The sequence below is a fragment of the Rattus norvegicus genome, chromosome 19, assembly GCF_021556685.1.
Source record: "Rattus norvegicus strain SHRSP/BbbUtx chromosome 19, alternate assembly SHRSP_T2T, whole genome shotgun sequence".
NCBI classification, from domain to species: domain Eukaryota; kingdom Metazoa; phylum Chordata; class Mammalia; order Rodentia; family Muridae; genus Rattus; species Rattus norvegicus.
The window spans coordinates 52761474-52786721 of NC_141552.1; the positions used below are offsets into that span (position 1 = coordinate 52761474).

Consider the following 25248-nt stretch of genomic DNA (forward strand, 5'->3'; position numbering starts at 1 on the left):
CTCTTGCTTTCGTTACTGCCTAGCATAGCTTACATTTCACTGTATTAGCACACTTCTTGTTGGCGGGTGTCAGCAGAGTATTAAGGACACTGATACTAAGAACACAGCACCAACCAGCAGGTAACAATGCTCACTTCTGCCCCCAAAGGGTAAGCACACGTGCAGCTTACTAAAAGAACAGCAGCCAAGCAAATGCATACATGCCATCTGACCTCAAATCAAGGGATGGAAATGAGCCCCCAGCAGCCCTGCTGTCTGCAGTCGTAAGAGGAAAGTGAAGGCTGGATCTGCCTTGTACACTGACATGGGTCACCAGGGTTACTATTTTCCAGTACAATCCAAATTCATTCATTTGACCAATACTAGAGAAAGCAGGAGATGGGATCTTTATTAGCAGCTAGAGCTATGAGCTACAAATAAATCAAAAACATTGACACTGAAGTTGCTGGAAACAGGTCTGTACAGAAATATTACAAAAATCTCATCTTCCAATCCCACAGCTAACCTCTTGGGGAAGGGCAGCCTTGGCCAGGGCAAAGCAGCACAGAAGTTATCCTAAGAAAGTCTCATCCACCAGGAAAGCAGTGAACTACAGCTACATGGCACTAAAACTCAAGATAGCAGTTTGTAAAGAGTCCCTTAATCATAAAAGTTTTCGAATGAAAACACGTGCCCCTCCTGTCCCGGGGGCTTCCAGATCTCTACCCAAGAGACTTGAGTACTTCTATTAAGGCAACTGGAAGCCCAGCACGTCCTTCCTAACATGCTATGGGGAAAAAACAAATGTCCAAAGTGCTGCTCTTTCCTAGAAAGGAAACAGCACTCAAAATAAAGGAAAAGGCCACAGAGGGCTCCCTGAGAATCCAGTAAAACCAAGAACTTTTCCAAACACACTTTGCAACTGGATCCAGGTGGAGCAGTGCCCTGCAGCAAGGAGGAGTGTACATGTCAGTGAGGGCCCAGCCTCCAGGAACCGTGACCGTGGCTTTCTGAGTCATTGAGAACACACATGGTAGCCTTGATTCTTTCTACAATCGCCCCCATGCAGAGGAAAGTATTTACAAGTCAAGGTTGAAACTCATCATAGGGTCCTCTCCTTCATGGTCCAGCCATCTTTGGCACCTCTACCCGCAATACTCCTCACTCCCTGTGAATGAAATGGCCAGGAAAGAACCAAGGGATCCATGTGAGAGGAAGACAGACAGGCAAACACAGCCAGAGCCTCTAGCTGTTAGTCTCTCAGGATCTCTGGAGAACTGGAAAGCAACACAGTTGGTAGAGCAGCAGGAGCCCCGAGGAGGAGTGCTCAGTGACGGTTAACAGAGGAAACGGAATTCATGGAGATTCATTGTTACAAGGAGAACTGTTCCATATCAACTTCCAGATCGTGGATGTTGCCTGGTTTAAGAGACCTATGTTTTCTTTTTCAGCTCCTCAAATCTCCGGGAAAGATCATCAAAGTCTATGTCCTCTGACGCCGAGGTACTGGCTCCGGCAGATGCGGTCGGGAGTGTGTCTGGCACCGATGGCAACTCTGGCAGTACAAAGGTGTTGTAGTTATCCACAGGTCTGGAAGGGGGCTTTGCAGGAGCTTCTGGCTTGGGTCCTAATTAAATCAGGTCAAAGAGCACAATCTTACAAGTGGCAAAGGACTAAATAAATAAATAAATCAAAATGCAGGAGAGGCCAGGATGTAGCTCAGGGCATTTGCCTTGTATACACAAAGCTTAGTTTGATCCTCAGAACTGCATGCAACTGTGCATGTTGGTAAATGCCAGCACTAGGGAGGTAGAAGCAAGTAGATAGGGAAGTCCAAAGTCATGTTAAGACTGGGATTATCTGATGTAACAGAACAGTCTACTCTGTATACAGTTCTACTTTGCTTTTCTTCTTTTCTTTCAATGCTGGAGATCAAATCCACAGACCTGCACATGCTGGGCAAGTCCTCCATCACTGAGTACAGCCTACGCCTCCCAGTGCACCCCATGCCCAACTTTCTAATTTCAAATAATGCTTTCTAGGGGGCTAGTAGCATTTCATTTTTTAAATTTATTTTTATTTAATGTGCATTGGGGATTTTTCCTACATGTGTGTGATGGGAATTGAACCTCAGTACTCTGGAAAAACAGCCAGTGCTTTTAACTACTAAGCCATCTCTCTGGTCCTCGAACTTCATTTTTTAACTTACTGAGGAACTACAAAAACATACCGGCTTCATGGAAAGTCACCCTTACTGTTTGTGCCTATATTGTCCTCTGTGCTGGCTAGTTTTATGTCAACTGGATGCAAACTAGAATCATTTGGGAAAAGGGAATGAATCTCAATTGAGAAAATGCTCCCACCAGATTAACGTGAGAGGCCCTGCTCACTGGAGGCAATGCTTCCCCTAGGTAGGTGGTCCTGAGTGGTATAAGAAACCAGGCTGAAAAATAGAACTGACCCTGCTGGCATGGGCACAGGAAAGCCAGCCCAAGGGCATGAGAGTGGGAGAGCTGGCTCCGCCCCTTGCCAACTGGATTGGGTTAGTGAGGGCAGTGCTAGGGACTGTGGTGCAGGAGAGCTGACCAGCTCACTACCACCCAGGGCTTTGAGTTAGCCCACCCCATCTATGACCCGCTGGAGCATGTAAAGGGGCTAGTTCTACTGATCCAAACTTACAGAGTCTCCATGACACAGGGCAACAACAGGATATCTAAGAGTCCCAGTGAGGATCCCGTATTGACAGAGTAACAGAGGCCTTGTACCAGACCAATGACTGATTGTAAAGAAGTATGGACTAAAGGGTTTACTGTGGGACTCACAGCTTGTTGAGCTTCCACAACAAGTCTGGGGGTGGGGGGATTGCAAGGGTGAAGGGTGGGTACAGGAACAGAAAGGAGTAGGATTGGGATGCATGATGTGAACTTCACAAAGAATCAATAAAAAGTTTAAAAAGCTATGAGTTTAAGCAGGTGACCATTCATTCCTAGCTTCTGCCTCCAGATTCCTACCCTGACTTTCTTTGACAAAGGACTGTGACATAGAAACGTAAGCAAAATAAAACCTTTTGTTTTACCACACAAAAGAAACTTAATACGCCCTTCTTTAATACCTCACTTCAAAAACCAACTGATCCAATGCTCTTCTGGTCTCCAAGGGCACTGCATGCACATGGTATATAGACAACATACATAAACATGGGGCACAGGGTGGGGAGTTTAAAGAAATGGCTCAGCCATTAAGATAATATGCTCTTCTTCTAGAAGACCCAAGTTCAGCTCCTAACCACGTCAAAACCCCAAGCTAGGCATGGGGGGGAGAGGAGACACGCCTTTAATCCCAGCACTTGAGAGGCAGGTGGATCTGAGTTTGAAGCCAGCCTGGTCTACAGGGTGAGTTCCAGAGAAACCCTGTCTCAAACACCAACTACCCATAACTGCATCCAGAGTTTCCTACACCCCCATAGGAACCTGCACTCATGCATATAAACCCACATGCGTATAAATAATGAGAAATAATTTTTAAAAACTTGAAGTGACTAAAAATCTAGAACTTGAAAATTGAGGCTGAGGAAAGCAAGAAGTCCTGAAGTCTTTGTGATAAGGCCCATGGGCTGGACGCTATGGCCATGGAGAGGGCGACTGTAGAGGGTACCATGGGCTGGACGCTATGGCCATGGAGAGGGCGACTGTAGAGGGTACCATGGGCTGGACGCTATGGCCATGGAGAGGGCGACTGTGCAGGGTAGAGCTTTCTGAAATGCACTCACCAACAATCTGTGCCGAAGAAACATTTTTATCAGCATTAATGTCATCAACCTGCAAAACAAAGACTGTTACTAAAGGGAAAAAACAATGACATCTCTAGACAAAGTACTAACACCTTGGTTTCCAAAAGCTAAGCTATTCACCAAAAGCAACAGAATTTCTCCTAAGAAAATGCCTCCTAGTTTCTCCATGCTTCTCTGAACCACTTAAGACACCATGCCAACCTCTGACCTACTAAGCAAAGAAAGAAAAATCTTACCACACTGGGACACTTTTCAGCTTCCAGGCAAAGCAAACTAGTAAATCTATTAAGACCCAAGGCCTCAAGGACTGAAGATCCACCTCATTGCACAAACAGTTGGCCATGTTTTGATACATGGAATGCTAAAGCTTGAGAAAACATATCAGCTAGAGATGGAAACCAATGGGAAGAATGATAAGCAAACTCAGGATCAGGGGAGCTTCCTAGGTGAGTAATTTACATAGCACATCCCACCCCAACTGGTTTTCTAAGTAAACCATGAGCTGGAAACAGCTCTCAAAGGCATGTATGTATGAACCAGGTATCTATACATAAGCCTGACAGAAAACAAGTAATTCTGAAACAGTGACACAGTTCAAGGCATCTTTACCACATGAGCCATTATGAAAATTTCCACATACTCCCAAACACTGGGGGCTGCACCTAGGGCCTCCTGCACAACAGACCTGTGTGCCCCACTGCTCAACTACTTCCATGGTTTTTGTTTTACTTTTCATTTTGAAACAGGTCTTAGATTAGTGACCTATATCTCCCCTACTGCCACAGGTTTTAATACCAGAATAAAATGTGAACTAAATGCTACAGGCCAAAAATGACTAACTGGACACTTCTGATTAAGTCAAATACCCCATTACTATCCTTTCTCATAAATGTAAGACAAAAAAGCCTGGTGCTCTAATAAATACCAAATTACAGCAGCTCAATGTGCTTCTCGGGCTGGTTTAGTAGGACAGATGTATCTACAGTAAGCACTCCAGAGGCACACTGCTTCCCTTTACTGCTTTAGATGGGCTCATGTAGTCCAGCTGACTTGAACTCCTGATCCCTCAAAGTGCTGAGACTGCAGGCATGTGCTACCATGCCCATGTGAGTAGTGTAGCTTCCTAAGTGCAGGTCCTTTCTGATCCTGGTTTCAGTGCTGCCATAGCATGCCCACCACAAATGCCACCAACAGCACTCCCCATCTCCAGGGCAGCATGAAAGCAACAAAGACTCCAAAAGCAAAACCCATACTAAGTTGATCAAAAGTTTGCCTTCCCTGTTGTCATTATTTTGCTCTCTTCATGGGATTCACTCTCCTGCCGTTTACCAAAAGGCTCAGGCACTTACAGATTCGTAAGATGGGGGAGTTGCTGGTATCTGGGGTGGGTGAATGTTAGGAAAGGCCTGGTAAGTCCCCACTGGCAATCCACTGAAATCCGACTGCAAGAGAAAAGCAGTATCAGAAACGCTGCCCCCCAATCTGTAACTTCTAGATGGCCTGGGAAGAAATATGTGTAAAAACACATCATGTACATAGTATATATTCAAGGTCCTCAAAGGAAAAAAGTCTCAAAAGGATCACATGTGATCAGAAAGACCACAAGCATAAAGATCTACAAAGGTTATTCTTCAATTATCACATTAAGTCTGCCTCAAGGGGAAAAAGGAAACTGAATCACTTGATTGCTACTAATGACCTACTATAAAACCAACATCTGGGCTGGAGAGATGGCTCAGTGGTTAAGAGCACTGACTGCTCCTCCAGAGGTCCTGAGTTCAATTCCCAGCAACCACATGGTGGCTCACAACCATCTGTAATGGGATCTGATGTCTTCTTCTGGTGTGTCTGAAGAAAGCTACGGTGTACTCATATACATAAAATAAATAAATCTTAAAGGGGTTGGGGATTTAGCTCAGTGGTAGAGCGCTTGCCTAGCAATCGCAAGGCCCTGGGTTCAGTCCCCAGCTCCGAAAAAAGGAAAAAAAAAAAAAAAAAATAAATAAATAAATCTTAAAAAAAAAAAAAAAACAGTTTCAGTGTCTCAGATTGCACATTAAGGTCTTTGATGAATTAAAAAAAAAAAAAGAAGAAAGAAAGAAAGAAAGAAAGAAAGAAAGAAAGAAAGAAAGAAAGAAAGAAAACCAACATCCTAGCTACAAAGGCTTTTCAACCTGGCAATAAAGGGAAGCTCTTGTTTTCAGGAAAACAAAACAAAACAAAAACCCTACTAACAACAGATTCCCAGCTACTTAACAACCCTCCCTAAACTGGTTTTCCTAGTACCAGCTATAGATTTTTCTACTGCAGTTCCTGCAGCTAAAGCCAAGGGCTTTCCCGGATCTGATATTGTTCCTCAATGCACTTGCTTAATACTCTGCTAATACAAGTGCTGTTACTGTTTTGTATTCCTGGCAACCTACGACTTCTCAGTGTGTCCAGAGCCCATCCAGTTGCTCTTCTGCAGCATTCCCTAAACGTCCACACTGTCTTTATATGACATACTTACTGGTCCCTTTGGCAGTGGGTATGCGAAGGGAGCATTTGGAGATGGCGATGGCATGGGCATGGGCATGGGCATGGGCATGGGCATGGTCCCATCAGGTGCACCAACTGGGGCTGTGAACCCGCCCCCTCCTCCTCTTCCAGGACCACCTTTCTTCACATCATCTGTAAATCCAACATCAATAAGATCTGTCTCCACTCCAACGGGAGCTTCTGCCTAAGAAAAAGACAGAAGCATTTATTAATCATGGCCATGACCAGGTTCCCTAGAAAAGTCTAAGGCATACACATAAAAGCAAAGTTGTTTACTTTGGTCTCATATAGCCCAGGCTAGCCTTGAACTGATCCTCTTGCTTCCCTACCTCCCTCTACCTCCCTAGTTAATAAGATTGGTTAATCCCATTAGCTTTTTTGCTAACCTGATACTGTTTTTCTTTCATAATAGTGGTCAGGCCATCAACAGCAGTAGGGAAACTGAAGGTGTTAGGGAGAAGAACATACACCTCAATGCTGCACCACAGCCACAGACAATCCCCAGGAAGCAAGGGGAGAACAAGGGAAAGAAACGGAGACAAAGGTCTCCAAGGGAGGGAAGGGGGCAGAGTTTAAAGTCCCTAACCTAGGAGACTCAGGAAGGACAGTGTCCCAGGAAAGAACACCTTATCCAGCAGAGGGCCAGCTCTGAAGTACACGGACACATACATTAATACTCCTGAGAGAGCTGGGGAAATGCTGCTGTCCTGGGTGTCTGTGCTGGAAGTTGGTTAACGTAAGAACTACAGTACCCTGTTAACTTTAATTGTTGAATCATTATTATAGTCAAGACAGAGAATTTGTTCTACATGTCTATCTACACTCAGCTTTCTAACCACTCCCTGAAAACAGCACACTAAATGAACTATGTAGATCCTGGAGCACTGCTACGTACAAGGGGATTCTCCACCTCTTCCAGCTCACCGGGAGGCAGAAATAACATGCTTCAACATATCTATCAAGGCTGTACAAGATGCCTTCGTTTGCTCAATCTCACGCTTTAAATGCCCTGTGAGGTTTGCAGTCATATTTACTGTTATACAAGAAGGTAGCAAAGGCTTATGCGCACCGATTCAGTTAGTACAAATAGCTCCCCAATCCCCGAGAAGTCCTACACAGTCTCATTTTCCTCTGTGCGCAGGCATGAACTTACCATGACCACAGAGTCAGGTTCATAGGGCACATTGTAATTCTTGGCAATTTCAATCAGGTATCTCTCCACTAGGATCTTGGGTGGGGCTTCTACACTCAGTTTATGCATTAGCTGTGATAAAAGATTGATGTTAAGAAGCATCCATACTAGTCCCAACCTGCTTCTTTTAAAATTTAGTTTCTCTCATTTTCCTGGTAAAACTGAGGACGATAAGAACAAAGGTGAACTTTTTTCCCAGTCAGAAAGTACATTACAGGACGACTGCTTTCCTCACTCCCTAGTTGAGACAGGTACTCAGCATTAGTGGCTTCCCCATTTCATTCCTCCAACCCTTCTTTCCACTCTCCTCCTGCCGTCCTAACTAAACAGAGGATAGAAAGAGAAAAGGCAGGGCAAGGAGCGGCTCATTACCCTATCATTCACAGTCCCGATCTGGTTGGTCCTGCACAACTTGCCATATTCCTTGCTGTATTTGGCACAGAGCTGATCAGCAACCTACAAAGAAAAAAGAAAAACTGTTAATAGAAACCACTCCCATAAACAGCTTCACAATTTCTCCTATCAACATTAAACATATCCTTATTAGTAGGCTTAAAAAAAGCAGTCTATTGTTTTTGTTTGTCTCGTTTCTTGAGACAGGGTTTTTCTGTGTAGCCCCAGCTGTCCTTGTAGACCAGGCTAGCCTTAAACTCAAGAGATCTACCTGCCTCTGCCTCCTGAGTACTGGGATTAAAGGCATGGTACACTATGTCCAACAAAAACAAAGTGCACTGTCTATAAAACCTTGTAAGTATATATTACTTTTCATTTACTCAGACAGCAACAACCTAACCGCACTCACTCACTGAGTCTGACAGCATTGAAAGTACAACTATGAGGGGACACGTGGCACACACCTACAATCCCATTAACTAGGGAGGTGGAAGCAAGAGATCAGGTCAAGGCTGGCCTGGGCTACGTGCTCCCACACTTCAAAACCAGTAACAAGCCGATGAACAAAAAAAAAAAAAAAAAAAGACACTATTCAGCCAAGAGGGGCAGTGCTCACCTTTAATGCTAGCACTCCGTGGCAGAGGCAGGCAGACTTCTCTGAGTTTGAGGCCAACCTGATCTACAGAGGGAGTTCCAGGACAGCCAGGGCTACACAGAGAAACCCTGTCTTGAAAAACAAAAACCTTGGCTGGAGAGACGGCTCAGTGGTTAAGAGCACTGGCCTGCTCTTCTATTGGTCCTGAGTTCAATTCCCAGCAACCACATGGTGGCTCACAACCACCTGTAATGGGATCTGATGCCCTCTTCTGGTGTGTCTGAAGACAGCGACAGTGAACTTATAATAAATAAATAAACAAACAAACAAACAAACAAATCTTTAAAAAAAAGAAAAACAAAACAAACACAAGACACTATTCCTAAGGAGTCTTATAATCTATGTACAAAATAATATTATCAATAGTAATAACCAATAAAGGTCCACCTGCAGCTAGGATAAATGCTACTAAAGGAAGGTACAACATGCAAATCAGACCTGAGCAGAAGAGTGAGGTGAGGCTGCCTCCTCTGAAGAAAGCAATGTTTTGACAATATTTGGAAGATTGTCAGAAGCAAACTAAGCAAAGAGCTAGGTACAGTACTGTGTATCTGTAACCCCTAATGTTCTCATTAGGCAGAGGCAGAGGCAGGAGGACCCTCACAAGCTTGAGACCCAGCCAGAGCTGCATAGTTAGAAACAAAACAAATTAACTCAACAAGATAGAAAGAAAATTATTCTAGGAAAATATGTAAAAGTTTCCTGGGGCTAAAACATGGCTAGTTCACAAAACCAAAACAAAGTCAGTGAATCTAGAATAGAACCTGTGCTGTTGAGTAACAACTGAAACCAGTTACACAAGAGCTAGATGCTGCATCACAGAGAACCACAGAAAGCTACTTGAGGATTTTAAAGCAAAGAGCTGTCTTAACATAGGATTTGTTACCTTAAAATGTTTTAATTTTCTGGCTTACAATTGTGTAGGAACTGTAAATTGTGAACTGTCCATAGTAAGGCCTATCATGCCAACACTTCTGAGCTCAAGGTTACTTTTAACTACATAGCAAATTCAAAACCACTCAGGGGTATGAACCCTCTGTGGTAGTTGAATGTAACTGGCTCGTAAGGAGTGCGCTATTAGGAGGTATGGCCTTGCTGGAGTAGGTGTGGCCTTGCTGTCACTGTGGGAAGTACTGAGATCTCAAAGCTAAAGCCAGTGTGGCACACAGTCTCCTTCCGCTATCCAAGATACAGAACTCTCAGCTACTCTCCAGCATGGCTGCCTGCACGCTGCCACATTTCCCGCCATAGGAATATGAACTAACCTCTGAAATTGTAAGTCAGCCACAAATTAAATGTTTTCTGTTTCTGTTATAAGAGTTGCCATGGTCATGTTGTCTCTTCATGGCAATAAAAACCCTAAGACTCCCTTATCTCCAAAAAAAAAAAAAAAAACCAGAGAGAGAGAATGAATAGCATTTACTATGGAGGCTCACAACTGCCTATAACTTCAATTCTAGGGAACCTGAAACTCTTGTAGCCTGTGCAGAAACCAGGCATGGACATGATGCACATACATACATGCATGTAGGCAAGCAGGCAAACACTCATACACATAAAGAGCTTAAAAACAACAAAGTGCTCTGGAGATGGAATAACTCAGCAATAGAGACCTGCTCAGGGTGTGTGAGGACAGACACAGCTGTGTGAGGGCCTAGGTTTGACCCTCAGCACCACAAAAACAAGACGATAGCAAAATGCATATCAAGCAAATGTATACGTGTCCAATAAATGTTTTTCTCCCTATCCCTCTCCACTCCTGTGCCTTTTGAGAAAGGTCATTGAATGAAGTCCAGATTGGCCTTTACTCATGCTCTTGCCTCAGCCTCCAAAGCACAGGGAATATATATGTATGTATGTATGTATGTATGTATGTATGTATGTATGTATGTATATGTATATATAATGCATAGACTACCACACCCAACTAAAAAATAATTTAAGCTACTGGCTGGTTTTGTGTGTCAACTTGACATGAGCTAGAGTCATCAGAGACAAGGGAGCCTCAGTCGAGGAAATACTACCATCCAGATGTAAGGCATTTTCTCAGTTTCCTCAAGGGAGGGGAGGGCATTGTGAGTGGTGCCATCCCGGGGCTGGTAGTTCTGGATTCTATAAAAAGGCAAGCTGAACAAGCCAGGGGAAGCAATCCAGTAAGCAGCACCCTCCATGGCCTCTGCATCAGCTCCTGCCTCCAGTTTCCTGCCCAGTGTGAGTTCCTGCCCTGACTTCCTTTGGTGATGAACAGCAATGTGAAGTGTAAGCTGAATAAACCCTTTCCTCCCCAACGTGCTTCTTGGTCATGATGTTTGTTAGTCAGGATAGAAACCCTGACTAAGACCTGCAACAACATTTGGCACATAAATTTAGACTTTCAGAAAGTTGTTCACATTCTCAAAATGATTCCTATGCTATGAAGATCTGAATGGTAACTGATTAACTGATTAACAAAGCCCATTTCAAAGCCAGAAGCTTGTGTACAAGAAGATACCGAGTTAAACAAACGGACTTTAATAATGGTACAAAAAAACTGCACAGACCGGGCGTGGTGCCATTTCCTTTCACTTCGGCACTCAGAGGCAGAGGCAGCGTAGATTTCTGTGAGTTCTAGGTTAGCTTGGTTTAGATGTAAGTTCCAAGCTAGCAAGACTGGCCAGTGACACAGTGAGACTTTGTCTAACCAAAAACCTATAGATACAGAAATTGCTTATACTCACTATTTTCAACTCAGCCACTTCTGACTGCAACCGAGGAGCGGCCCAGATCAGTGTAGACACAGATTCAGCCAGACCAGAATCTAGCTCCCTAATGAAGAAAAAATAAGTAATTTAACATCCTTTAAAACAAACCAACAAGGCCGTAGTCGTTATGTCAGATGACATCCACAGTTACTTCACAAATTACACTGGCTTCTGGAAACTGGCATTCTAGTAATTTCATTTCCCTATTTTGCTTTTAGAGAAACTAAAACTAAGTTGCATGCCTAAGTGCACAAGCCTCAGATAAGCTGACCCAAGCAAGACTCAAACCTGGGACACTGGACTTCAGAGTCTGCTTTCTTTTCACTAACAGGCAAAAGATCCTTGGGTATGTGAAAGAACCTCTCAGTGTTAGCCTGCTGCAGATCCATGTAGAGTGAGAAAATATTACTCCGTCCTCAAATTCCAGATATGTTTAGCCTCTGAGGCAAGATATCTTACTTCATAGACTGGATAAGGCCAAACCGAGCCAGCAGCAGGTCACAGTACAGCTCCAGGATCTCCATGGCCTCCACAAGGTAGTCTTCCCGGATTATGTGCTCCACACGGATACGTGCTCTCTCGTCCTTCCCAGCGGCCAGATAGTCAGCAATCTCCTTCCTCGCTTTTTGAGCCAGTTCCGCTGGGACACAAACCCCACTCCAGTCACATACAGTAGTGCACTGGAACTTGGCCAGTAGGCAGACCTCCACCCACCAGAGAAGACTGAGAAGATGGGTGCTGTAATCCACGGTGTCCTAGCTCATACTCTCTTAGCGTCTACTCTCTTCACTACTGCTCTAGAGTTTGCCATCCTGTACAGATAAGACTATGACACTGGCTGACATTTCCAACTCAGGAGTCACTGGCTCCAGGACACCTGTGTATTCCACAATAAGGAGGCTCAAGTGCCTATGACACAGAAAATAGAAAAACATGTGCAGATCACCTATGCTTAGCCTCCTGTACACTTTTAATAAAACCACACTTAGATTACTTATACTGTATTATAGAAATGCTACATAAATGGTTGTTATAATATATTTTTTGGAATAATGATAAGTATTCTGTACATACCCAGTACAGATGCATTTTTTTTTCTCTGAATACTTCTGATCAGCATTCGTCTGAATGCATGGATGTGAAACCCATGGATGCAGAGCATACAAATACAGAGAGGTCAACATTGTGTCCCATTCTCTGCAACAAAGTGTCTCAGTTTAACTGTATACAAGAAGCAGACATGTATCCTAACTACAGAGCTCGGAGAAAACCCCACAATAGTAGCCTCAAAGATCCAGCTGGGGTGCTGCAGTCCACAAAAGAAAGAGGCAGTGGGGATAGGGGCAGAGGTTGGTACAGTAACAGTACTCACTTTTTTTTTTCTCCAACAGTTTAAGACGATTTATAACTAATCTCAAATTGACTCGTAAGCGCTCAGCTTTGAAACCAGAGCCCAGCATGTTGTCCTGCTCCTCCTGGAAAAAGTGACAGCACAGTGAAGAGTCCACGTTAGCTCAGGAACTGGCACTACTTAGAGGCGGACAGTAACATAGGCCAGTATTCTTCCCTTTTTTCTTTTGGGTGTTGGGAATTGAACCCAGGGCTGTGTACATGCTGAGCACATCTCTCCCCACTGAGTATCTCCTCAGCCCCCAGGGTTTTTCTAAAACAATGACATGATCTAACTATCTTGTTTACGTATCATTTACCATTGCTCAAAGAACTGAGTGCACAGGAACAAGTGGATATGAAATCTAAAATAATGTGGTGAAAGGTAAAATTTTAGTATGTAGGTATTGGCCATGGGAGCAGGGTGATTAAAAAGACAAGGACGCCAGGCATCACAGTGCTGCACACCTTTAGTCCCAGCACTTAGGAAACAGAGGCAGGCAGATCTCTGTGAGTTTGAAGCCAGCCTGGTCTACATTATAAGCTCCAGGATAGCCACTGCTACAGAGACAGACTGTCTCAAAATACAAAACAAAAGACTAGACAGGAAATATTCCATTTAAAAAAAAAATGATGCTCTTTTTTAAAAGACTGCCAAAGTTAGAACCAAATTCAAAATATCCTCATGTTAATTTCTCAAATATTGCTACTAAATCTGAGTCTTTGAGAAAAGTGGCACCTCAGAAATGTCATTAGCATGTACTTAGACACAAAGGTTATACAAGGGCGGGGAAGCACAACGCTGCTTTATGAAGTTCTATGACAGAGTGCTATTTACCAAACACTGCACAGAGCAGCTATTCCAGGCAACGTAAACACAAGATGTCAGGACACATATTACACATTGATCACTGTATATTGTTTCATGACAGTACAATTTCTATTTCTTTCCATTTTATTTCTGGATTCAAAACTTTAAAGCAATATAATATCCAAGCAGAAGCTAGATCTGACAAAATAAGCAAGGAAAAGACAAATAAAACAGACAAACAGTACAAACACTAGGACTAATATTTGCTTGTGTAAAAAGCACTTTCAGAAGATAACAGGATACTTTCTTTCATGAAATGGTCTCCAGAAACCTTTCTATTACACTGGATAACTTCCATCCAGAGTCAGAAAGTATCTCTGACCCATTATGCTGAAATACGATCCATCCATTCAAGAAGAACTTATTGATTATGTGTCAGATCCTGGTTAAGTACTGGAAATTGGGAGAGTATGTACAGCCTCTGATTCTCATAAGAAAATTATATTCTACTGAAGAAAAAAATAATTAAAATCCAGGAAGCTACCATAGTGGTTCAAAGAACAAACCTATAATCCTAGAGTCTCTCGATTGGGAGGGGCTGGAGACTTCTGAATTGTCATAACTGGAGAGGAGGCTATCAGCAACTAGTAGGCAGATGCCTAGGACACCATTAACCAGACAAGAATGAACAAGACAGTGGTCTTACAGAATCTGTCCCAATCTCAACAGAACTAAGACTGAGAAACCTACTGTAAAGAAATGACCCAAACTCTTAAGACAATCACAATAAAAGGTCCTCCAGATGGCAAAGCCTAAGCAAGCTGCATCTTAAAGAAGAAACCAGACACTTGTAAGAACCTGGCCTGATGTGGCAGTACAAGTCGACACATGCCAAGATGTTGTCTCAACCCTAAAACCTCCCAAGCACAAGGAGTTGTGTGTGTAAAATCCCAGGTTCCAGAGCTTTCTGAGAGTTAGTCTAGCAGAATACTCTAATGCCAATACTTAGCAGAATATGTGTTGACAGATCCAAACAGTATCAATACTCTCAGGCACTCATAGCAGGGATGAATTGCAAGTAGGAAGAAGACAAGCATTAACAACTATTATACTTTCTAGTAACCTGCACCAAGTCAGTCAGCAACAGTGGGTAGAACTTGAACACAAGCCAAGCATGGCATCTGTACCTTTAAACCCTAAAGAAAGAGGTAGTAAGATCCCTTGAGCCTTAATAGTTCCAGCCTGGGAAATATAGAGACACACTAAACTAAAACCTAAACTCACCTGAAACCAAAGCCCAGGTAAGCGATCCGTATCATGTAACACTGAGTCCTTTAGCATTATAAACTATAATAGAGCTCAGATCACATGTACGAGGCCCAGGAAAATGGGAGTGTGCCCACAGAAGAGGGTGAGGTAGGATTGTAGAAGTCAGAGGGGTCAAGGGAGACCACAAGAACATAGCCCACAGAATAAAACTAAGCATGTCTCATAGGAAGGAGCTCACAGAATAGGAAGCATGGACCCTGCATGGGTCTGAGCTAGTCCTCTGCATATACCTTATGGTTGTATAACCTGGTGTTCTTGTGGGACTTCCAACAATGGGGGCTGTTTCTGACTCTTTTGCCTATGCTTGGGACCCTTTTCTCCTACTGGGTTGCCATGTCCAGCCATGATATGAGGGTTTGTGGCCGGTTATTGTAACTCATTAGGCCATATTTGGTAGACATCTCTGAGAGGCCCACCTTTTTTTTTTCTTTTAAAAGGAAATAGGAATTGATCTAGGGGAGGGGAAGTAGGGAGGGAGAAACTGAGGTTAGGATATAATGTATGAGAGGATGCTCGTTTAAAAAGAAAATGGGGGCGTGGTGGGGTATTGCAGAGACTGCTTAGTTGACAAAGCACTTGGCAAAGTACTTGCTACTTAGATCTAACAACCTGACTTCAATACCATCAACTACACAGAAAGCTGGGCAGGCAAAGACAGGCAGATCACTGGGGCTCAGAGTAGCCAGGCAGCCTAACTTATCAGGTGAGCTCCAGGTTTTCATTTAAGAACCTGGCTCGGGCTGGAGAGATGGCTCAGTGGTTAAGAGCACCGTCTGCTCTTCCAGAGGTCCTAAGTTCAATTCCCAGCAACCACATGGTGGCTCACAACCATCAGTAAAGAGATCTGATGCCCTCGTCTGGTATATCTGAAGACAGTTACAGTGGACTTATATATAATAAATGAATAAATCTTTAAAAAAAAAAAAAGAACCTGGCTCAAAAAACAAGGTTGACAACCCCTGAGGTTCACCTCGGGGCTCTACATGTTCAAACAGCCTCCACAAGTATGTACTGAATGCCTTCTGTACATAACAAGCCCTAGCAATACACTAGTTAGAAAACATGGACTGGAGAGGGCTCCGTGGTTAGGAGCACTTCCTACAGGACCTGAATCCACCTGCCAGCACTGACGTGACAGCTCACAGCCATCTATAACCCAAATCCATGTTACATAAAGGACAAAGAACTTCACAAAAAAAAAAAAAAAATCAGGGTTGAATTAGCTATACTAGTTAGAACACTACTATATTTTTTAAAAAGTCGTACAGTATTTACCATTAAGTTTAATGTTATGCAAAATTAAATAAAGTTAGGGGAAAACTTCAAATATGCATTTTTTGAGTATTTAGGATTTGGGTCCTAAAACTGAAAGTGTCATGTGACCAGGAAATTGATGGAACTGGCAACACTTGTACAATTAATCACTTTGGTGTAGTTTTTTTTTTTAAAGATTTATTTATTATATTTATTATATAGAAGTACACTGTAGCTGTCTTCAGATACCAGAAGAGGGCATCAGATCTCATTACAGATGGTTATGAGCCACTATGTGGTTGCTGGGATTCGAACTCAGGACCTCTGGAAGAGCAGTCAATGCTCCTAACCACTGAGCCATCTCTCCAGCCCCCGGTGTAGTTTTTTATGACCTTGTCAGCTACCTGTTTGGAAATTGTCATGAAGGCAGAGATAACAAAATTGGGGCATAATGCAGACTTGTAAGTTAGGGTAGGAAACTGCCAAGAGTCTGTGCTTTTTAACTAGGCTATGCTGCAGTCTAGGTCAATATATCAATATCAATATATCAAAAAAAGTCACATCTGTATTTAGAAGGTTGGAAAACAAGGGATGGAAAGACAGTTGCTCAGTAGCTAAGAGCACTTGCTGCTCTTGCAGAAACCTTGGATCTGGTTCTCAGCACCGGTATAGCGGTTGCTTTACAACTGTCTCAGAAACCCCAGTTCCAGGGTCTGGTACCCTCTTCTGGCTGACACAGGTGTGATCATGGTTGACTTGCAAAAAGTACAAAAATTAAATTTAAAGAAACAAATAGAAATATTAGAGGAGTAAGAAACAATGTAGAGGATCAATAACAGAATGGAAAATTACAGAAAAGTCAGTACACGTAAAGAGAGCAACAACAGTCTCCAATTTGAAAGAGTTCCAGGACATCCAAGAAAAAGGTAACAACCTAGACAAGAAACCGTCCAAGAGCTCCCTTAAGAGTTATGGTAAAGAGAGTGCTGGAGAGAGGGCTCAGCAGTTAAGAGCACTGACTGCTCTTCCAAAGGCCCTGAGTTCAATTCCCAGCAACCACATGGTGGCTCACAATCATCTGTAATGGGATCAGATGCCCTCTTATGGTGTGTCTGAAGACAGCTACAGTGTACTCACATACATAAAATAAATAAATCTTAAAAATTAAGAAAGAAAACAATTGTGATAAGGATGCTAAAATTTATCTCCACGACTGAGGGCTCTGGATAGGGAAAGACTTTTTTTAAGGGACTGGCTACTGGGAATTTGACCATGCTCCAATGAGTATATTAGATAACACAAATTGGACTAACATTGTGTGGGTTTTTTTTTTTCTCTTTTCTTTTTCTTTTTTTTTTTTTTTTGTGTGTGTGTGGGGTCAAAAGAGTTGGGACAGATATGGGAGGACTGGGAAGTGAGTGTGATGAGTGTGTGATGGTTTGTATATGTTTGGCCCACGGAGTGACACTATAGGACAAGTGGCCTTGTTGGAGTAGTGTGTCACTGTTGACCTGGGCGTTAAGACCCTCTGAACCTATAAGCCAGCCCCAATTGAATGTTGTCATTGTGAGAGTTGCCTTAGTCATGGTGTCTGTTCACAGCAGTAAACTCCTAACTAAGGGTGCATGATGTGAAAATGATCAATAAAGACATTATGAAAAAAATCTCATAAAAACAAACAAAACCATGATTGAAAATTGCTCAGTGCTTGTTGTACAATCATGAGCATAGGAGTTTTCATTCCAGCATACATGTAAAAAGTCAGACACCAAGTGTGTGCCTGTGATCCTAGCACTGACCTCAGTGGAATAGGTTCACTAAAGCTTGCTGGCTTCCAGCCTCACCAAGACATTTGAATTCCAGGTTCAGAGACACCTTGCCTGGAAAAAAACCTAGACAATGTGCTAGAACACCAGACATCCACTTCAAGACTCCATGCAAGAACAGATGTACACACCTGCACATATACGTGCATATACACTAAACACACATATACCAAACCCATACACACACACAAGTAAAAATGAACAAAGTACATCAGGCAGTGGTGGCACACACCTTTAATCCTAGCACTCAGTAGGTAGAGGCAGTCAGATCTCTGAGTTCGATGCCAGCCTGGTGTACAGAATGAGTTTCAGGACAGCCAGGGCTACACAGAGAAAACAGGGGTTGGGGACAATGAAGTAAGAAAAGGGAGCCCATTAATTTGAAAAGCACTAGGGAAGGGTATACAGGAGGGCTTAGAGGAAAGGGGAGATGTAATTAAATTATAGCATCAAATTTTTTTTAATTAACAAAGCCTCAAATATTGTCAAAACAGAGGAATCTGCATATCATATTCCAGAGGGGCTGGAAATATAGCTCAATGCTAAAACATTTGCAAGATGCCCTAGGTTTGAGCTTAACATTATGCAAAAAAGCTACTTGAAAAGATACTAAGTAGAAATTCCCCTAAACTGACACATATAAACACATGGACTCTGAAAACTCCAAACAACAAACCTAGAGATTTATGCCTCATCTTATCATAATCAGATTGCCGAAATCAGAATCAGAGATCTATTTTGTTCTGAATAAAGTTTGTGTTTACCTATCTGTAAAACTCAATCTGTAGACCAGACCAGCCTTTTTGAACTCAAGAGATCCACCTGCCTCTGTCTCCCTACATGCTGGGATTAAAGGAGTGTACCACCACACCCAGCTATAAATAAGATTTTTATAAAACTGAAAAAAGCCAGATAAAAGTAATATATTACCTATTACCTACAGTATATCTATTCAAAGTCTCTGGTGGGCTTTTTTGAGACTTCCTTTGTCAATGCAATTAATATAAATCTTTCCACATTAGCCTCAGGGAGACTCCAGACAAGGGCAAAAGGCAGCCACATTCTTCACCAAAATACCATAAAAACAGTCTCTATGCCACATACTGAAATTCTCCTCTGAAACTTCTTGGGCAGGTCTCACAGTTCAAATTACTCTCAGCAACAAAGTCTCCCACATTCCTACTAGGACAGCCCATTAAGTCCCATTTAAAGCATTCCTCTGCTTCCCAAATCCAAAGTTCCAAAACCCACATCCTTCCCAGCAAAAAGCATGGTCAGGCCTATCACAGCAATACCCAACTGGTACCGACTTCTGTCTTAGAGTTTTACTGCTATGAGCAGACATCATGACCAAGTCTTATAAAGGACAACACTTAATTGGGGCTGGCTTATAGGTTCAGAGATTCAGTCCATTATCGTCAAAGCAGGAGCATGGGAGCATCCAGGCAGGCATGGTTCAGGAGAAGCTGAGAGTTCTACATCTTCATCTGAAGGCTGCTAGAGGAAGACTCACTTCCAGGTAGCTAGGGTGAGGGTCTTAAGCCCACATACTCAGTGACATACCTACTCCACCAACAAGGCCACACCTCCTAATAGAGCTACTCCCTGGGCCAAGTGTATACAAACCACACATTTCTGCATTTTACCACAAGTAGAAAAACAGTCTCTAAAAACACAGCCACATCTATCAATTCGAGAGCAATATCATACATGTGCACATGCACACACTAAAAACACTTTAAATTTTTTATTTTTAATTATTTACTTTTATTTTATGTGCACTGGTGTTTTGCCTGCATGTATGTCTGCGTGAGGGTGTCAGATCTTAAAGAGTTACAGATTGTTGTGAGCTGTTATGTGGGTGCTGGGAATTGAATCAGGGTCCTCTAGAAGTGCGATCAGTGCTGTTAGTCCCTGAGTCACCTCTCCGGCTCCTAAAAATTTTTATTTTTATTCATGTGGATGTGTGTGTCTCTGTGTATGTGTAAGCCACATGCAGGTGGGAGTCCTCAAGAAACCAGAAGAGGCTATCAGGGATCTCTTGGAGATGTAGGTGCTGGGAACCAAAACTGGGATCTGGAAAAGCAATAAGCACACTTCACCCATAGCCATCTCTACTTTAAAACACACTGGAAACTAGAAAGTGACCAAATAACCTAGAGGTAAAAAGTAGTAAAAGCGGTGAGGAAATGACCAAACAGAAAGTAACAGACGCCCAAATATATAGTGAGTATATAACTGTGAATGGAAAAAAACACCTTTAAAACACAGATGATTAGCCAGACCTGGTGGCAAAGGAATTTAATACCAGCAGTGGGGAAGCAGAGGCTGGAGGATCGGACTCTGAAGTCAGACCAGTTTGCACAGCAGCTCCATATCAGCCTGGGCTATATGATGAGACTCTGTCTTAAAAACAGCAGCAGCAGCAACAAAACCGAACAACAGGTACTGTCAAAAGTGGTGATCAGGGCATTAAAGAGATGGCTCTTACGGTAGTTAAGATCACCACTGGCAGGCAGCTCTTCCCTATGACACTGGGATGTATTCCCTGCACCTACATGGTGGCTCACAACTGTCTTCCCTGGGGGATCGGATGCCTTCTTTCTGGCCTGTGAGGACACCATGCATGCACATGATATGGGCAGACACATAAAAGAAAGAGTACTGGTTCATAAGTGGTTTCCCAGCATGAGAGACTGACAGGCAGGAGGATCATGAGTGTAAAACAGCCTAGACTACACATCAAAACTGTCTCAAAAGTGTCCGAATGAAAAAAGAACCAACTAATTCGTTAACAGGAGGAGTACTCCATCTAACTAGGTGAATTCACCAAGAAAACACAACTGTAACTCTGAATGCCTCTCATGAGAAAAGATTCAAAACTCATGAAACAAAAAGAAAAACAATCTAGTTAGAAGCCTCAATATATCCCCCCTTGGCAAGTCATGGATCCAGCAGACAGAACATCAGCAAAAATAACAACTGTTGTTTGGCTATTAATGAGTGAGAAGCAAACAGTTGAGAATGTCAACTTAAGGAAGAAGGATTTTCAAACTTTATTTTATTTGTGTGTATGTGTGTGTGCACATGCGTTTCCAAGGACCACAGTACAAGTGTGGATCAGTTGTGGGTACTCTCTCTACCACGTAGGTACTGAGGATCAAGATCATACCAGGCTTGGCCACAAGGGCCTCTAAACGCCCAGCCATCACACAAGCCTTCCTTCTCTTCATTCAATCCAGCTCCTAGTCTATAGGATGTTTATCTGCGCTGGACCTGGGTTCAATTCTCAACACCACATGGTGGCTCACAACTATAACTCTAGTTCCAGGGGATCTGAAACCCTCTTTGAACTCCACAGGCACCAAGCACACTCGTGATTCAGATATACCTGGAACCCTAAACAAAGGGTCTAGGCAAAACACCATACACATAAAATAAAAATGAAATATTTAAAGGGGGGAAAAAGGAAACCTCATTATCAGTAATTTAAGGGGTCCACTTGAAATCATTTAGACTACAGTTTGTTTTGAAGTTTTACTTTAAACAACAGGTTACATATAATTGGGACTTGATCCTGATTACAGCTTAAATTAAGTGGACCAGAGTCTACTTAAGGATTCTAGAGACTCAGGTCTTGTTAGAAACTAGAGGCACGAGAAGAAAAGAGAAGGGCAACAAAAAGTAATCTGGGGAAGAAAACAGTGTTTTTATCAGGTGAAAATGTTAAGAAGTCGCGTGACTTAAACACAAGGATGCTGTGAAGTTCCCCTCGAAGATCAAACACCTCAATGTTAATAAGTGTGTCGACTAACGTTTTCTTAAGCTGAAAAAATACACGCATAAGGAAAAGTATGACTGAAACAGTGGCATAAGTTGTTTGATGGAGGAGTTATACTGTTTTGTTATAATAATAACAACAACAACAATAATAATACCAGAACCAAACGCTACGAAGGCATAACAAAAGAAATGACAATCTCCTCCGGGAGCCATTCATCATCAGACTGAACACAGAAAGCCCCCGTAGCTTCCTTCTGCAATCAGTCTACAGCCCTGGTCCGGTCCGCATCCTAGCTTAAGTTCAAGGTACTGAGTGCCACGCCTGACCACAGGACCCGGAAGAGGAGCACTAATTCTGGCTCTCCTTGTCTGACTCACCCCGCAGCGTCCGCGGCGGTGGAGACAAGGCCTTTCTGAGGGTCCCGACCCCACGACACAGCAGAGGGGTGTCTCCTCGGAGCCTCGGTCATGCCCCGGAACCACAACAGTACCAATCTCTGCGGTCCCACCTCCTCCCACGGCCCGAGCCCGACCTCAGGCCTGACCCTGCCTACCAGGGCTTCCCCCTTTCTTCCCGGCTGACAACGGCACAGATGACTTGACCTTAAGGTCCTAACACCGGCTGGAGTCTCCGGAAAGCGGAGCATTGAAGGAAGAGGGAGACAAAGACGTCTGAGGCTAAGGAGGGCACGCTCACCTGGAGGGATCCAGACGCGAAAACGGAAGAAGCAGATTTCCGATTAGCCGTTCTGCATCCAAAATGGCGATTCCCTCGACCTCACCACAGAGGACTGAGCGGAGGAATCCAAGAGGGGTGTGGAGGGTCGCGTTAGCCACGCCCTACCTAACGGAGATTGGCTGTGCGCACAACACGGGGCGGGGCTGGGGACTATTTCCCACGGCGGAGGCGTGGAACTTAACTTGTGACACCTGACGTCTAGCAGTGGGTTGAGTCACTTGCTAGGGGCGCGCCTTGCAATTTACCTGGGGCGCGGCGAGGCAAGTGGAGGCTTCTCTTGGAGTCTGTGCCCAGTACCCTTGTTCCAGATTCTTCCACCCCTGGAAAACCGGCCGCCACTACCTCCCAAACGTCCGCTGTTCGGAGCGGAGGCCGGCTCCCTAACCTGGCTCGCCGGTCATTCGATCCTGGGTCTACGACCTCTGAGGGGCGGTTGGGCGAGATTTAGCGCTGTGGAGCCCATTCGGCTTCTGTCTACCGATACTGATCCTCCCTTCCTCTCCCACGCCGAGTCTGCTGTCCACCCTCACCTTCACTAATAATGCTCTCTCCAATTAGAGGCGGCATTTCTAGGCTTGAAAGCGTGGAAGAGCCTTCGAGTACTCTTGCTCTTGGCCTTGCTATAGGAGGCCACAGCTATTAAGACCAAAATTGTGGCTTGTCTTGGGTCAGTCGTAAAACGAGAACCTCGGGTTACCTTAGAAGGATTGCATGAACTGAAAATAACTGGCTTGTGACCGTGCGCGGCATTTCACAGCCCCAGGATTCCAGGACCTCAGAGTACACAATATTTGGTTCCCTTAGAATGTTCGGATCTTTTCCCCCAGCAAAGTATTTGCATATTGCAGTTCTGCGATGGGATCGTGGCATTTGTTGCTAACACTTTCTACACACACACACACACACACACACACACACACACACACACACTCCCGGCAACAAAGTACAATGATAGGAAAATTTCCCCTAAAGCACAAATTAGTTTATTGGACTCATTTACAGACCATAAGTGTGTCACCTAACAGGCATGTGAGCAATCACTCTCCTACAAAGAAGGTTGCACAGAAAGTTTATCTAGTAGAAATGAAGGCTTCCCTGCGTGAATGGAGCCAACTTCCCTACTGCTCTCCAGCCTCTCCCCAGCCAACATGAAATTAAAGCAAAAGTCCGTTCAACAGGTGGTGTAGAGTGCAGGCATACCCAGGTCAGGGTCCCTCCTGACTCCTTCAAAGAGGATGATCTCTGCCTGTGGCTGTTGTTTGGCTCCAATGATAGTAAAGTATCATGGCATTTAAAAAAGAACTTTTTAAAAGGGGACAGGTTGTTTAAAGTGCCTAGAGACACTCCAACAAAAGGTGCAAATGTGTGTGGACGTTGTTTAGTTGGTTATTGGTTATAACTAACCAATCATAAATGACTTCTTCCAGATGAATGACATTAGATAATGGTCTACGTGATATCAAATATTATTTTGCATAAAATCTTTTAATGTAAGAAATGCCTGTTTATTATATAAAGGTAAAATGGCAGCCAAAGAGTTTCAATTGTTTAATGGGATGGTGATGAGTACTGCAGTGTCCTTACTAGCTTTAGTATGTTTTCCGATACTAAAGTCGGGGGTGAAGAAATGGCTCGGTGGCTAAGAGTGAACACTGCTCTTCCAGAGGACAAGAGTGGTTTCCAGCACCTGTGACAGGTGGCTCACAACCACCTAATTCCAATTCCAGGGCATCTGACACCCTTTTCTGGATTTCTTGGGTACTTGCACTCACATGCAGAGAAACAGTTACATAATTTAAAAAAATAATAATTTAAAAAAGATGTTCAGAGTCATTAACCGAAAAGTGGGAATACATCCGCTGGGCTTGTGACACATGCTTTTAATCCCAGCACTGGGGAGGCAAAAGCAGGAGGATCTCTGTCAATTCAAGGTCAGCCTGGTCTACCCAGAGAGCTACAGGATAGCCAAAACTTATTTGAAAACTTTCTTTTAAAGATTTATTTATGTATGTGAGTACACTGTTGCTGTCTTCAGACACACCAGAAGAGGGCATTGGATCCCATTACAGATGGTTGTGAGCCACCAGGTGGTTGCTGGGAATTGAACTCAGGACCTCTGGAAGAGCAGTCAGTGCTCTTAACCACTGAGCCATCTTTTCAGCTCCATTTGGAAACTGTTTAAATAATGAAGTTTATAAAATTTAAAAAGAAAAAGAAAAGAAACCCCACCAGGAATGATGCTGCAGTCCTGTAATCCCAGTGCTTGGAGGGTAGAGGCAAGAAAATCAGTAGTCCATTGTTGTCCTTAACTACATAGAGAACTCAGGGCCAACCTGGGCTATAGAAGACCTAGTGCTTTGGTTTTTTTTCAATGGTTATGAATTCTTATGATTTTAAATGAATATATACTATTACATGTCAACCATAATTTTTTCTCTGAGACTGGGTTTTGCTATGTAGCCCAGGCTATCCTCTAGCTCCCTATTGTTTTTGTTTTGTTTTTCCGAGAGTGTCAGGCCTGCAGGCATGCACCACCACACCTGGCTCAGACTCTAATTCTTTAAGCTCTATTGATGGGCATTTAGGGTATTTCCAATGTTTTGCTTATGAACAAAGCCGAGACCAGACATTTACCAACATGAACTGTACCTACTAGGTACATTCCCAGAAACAAAAGAACTGGGTCAAAGAGTAGGTACGATTTTATTCTAATAAATATTGCCTAACCGCCTTTCATAGAAATATCGGTTTACACGGCTAACACCAAAGCATGGAAGTTTCTATCTCCCCACATGCATGGCAGTGCAGTATAATAGTATGACTTTTAGG

The 25248-nt window shown here is 43.4% G+C and overlaps 2 protein-coding genes across 3 annotated transcripts in view; one reads left to right on the top strand and one right to left on the bottom strand.

Moving 5' to 3' along the window:
* The window catches only part of Pkd1l3 (polycystin 1 like 3, transient receptor potential channel interacting), a 64876-nt gene extending 63269 nt beyond the window's left edge, over positions 1 to 1607 (top strand). The window contains exon 34 of the mRNA XM_087596664.1: positions 1431 to 1607. Coding sequence (XP_087452790.1) covers positions 1431 to 1557 — 127 coding nt within the window. The 3' untranslated portion in view covers positions 1558 to 1607. The remainder of the gene's footprint in view (positions 1 to 1430) is intronic.
* Ist1 (IST1 factor associated with ESCRT-III) lies at positions 364 to 22986 on the bottom strand. Of its 2 annotated transcripts, XM_087594613.1 has the most exons (11): positions 22950 to 22986; positions 22665 to 22841; positions 22378 to 22471; positions 22059 to 22093; positions 11748 to 11928; positions 11265 to 11352; positions 7872 to 7955; positions 7461 to 7571; positions 6279 to 6491; positions 5119 to 5211; positions 3600 to 3797 (listed from the first exon to the last, which is right to left on the bottom strand). In XM_087594613.1, the coding sequence occupies exons 1-11, from the start codon at positions 22984 to 22986 to the stop codon at positions 3600 to 3602; spliced, it is 1311 nt and encodes a 436-aa protein (XP_087450739.1).
* Positions 22987 to 25248: the final 2262 nt, after the last annotated feature.

Bases quoted from the DNA above. Each gene is read 5' to 3' on its own strand.
- Ist1 (XM_087594613.1), bottom strand. From the start codon at position 22,986: ATGCCGCCTCTAATTGGAGAGAGCATTATTAGTGAAG. The intron at 11,929-22,058 runs GTGAGTCAGACA...TTTGTGTCCCAG, and splicing joins ACCGCCGCGGACGCTGCGGG to CGGAACTGGCTCAAAAAGCG. The intron at 11,353-11,747 runs GTAAGATATCTT...TTTCTTCATTAG, and splicing joins GGCCTTATCCAGTCTATGAA to GGAGCTAGATTCTGGTCTGG.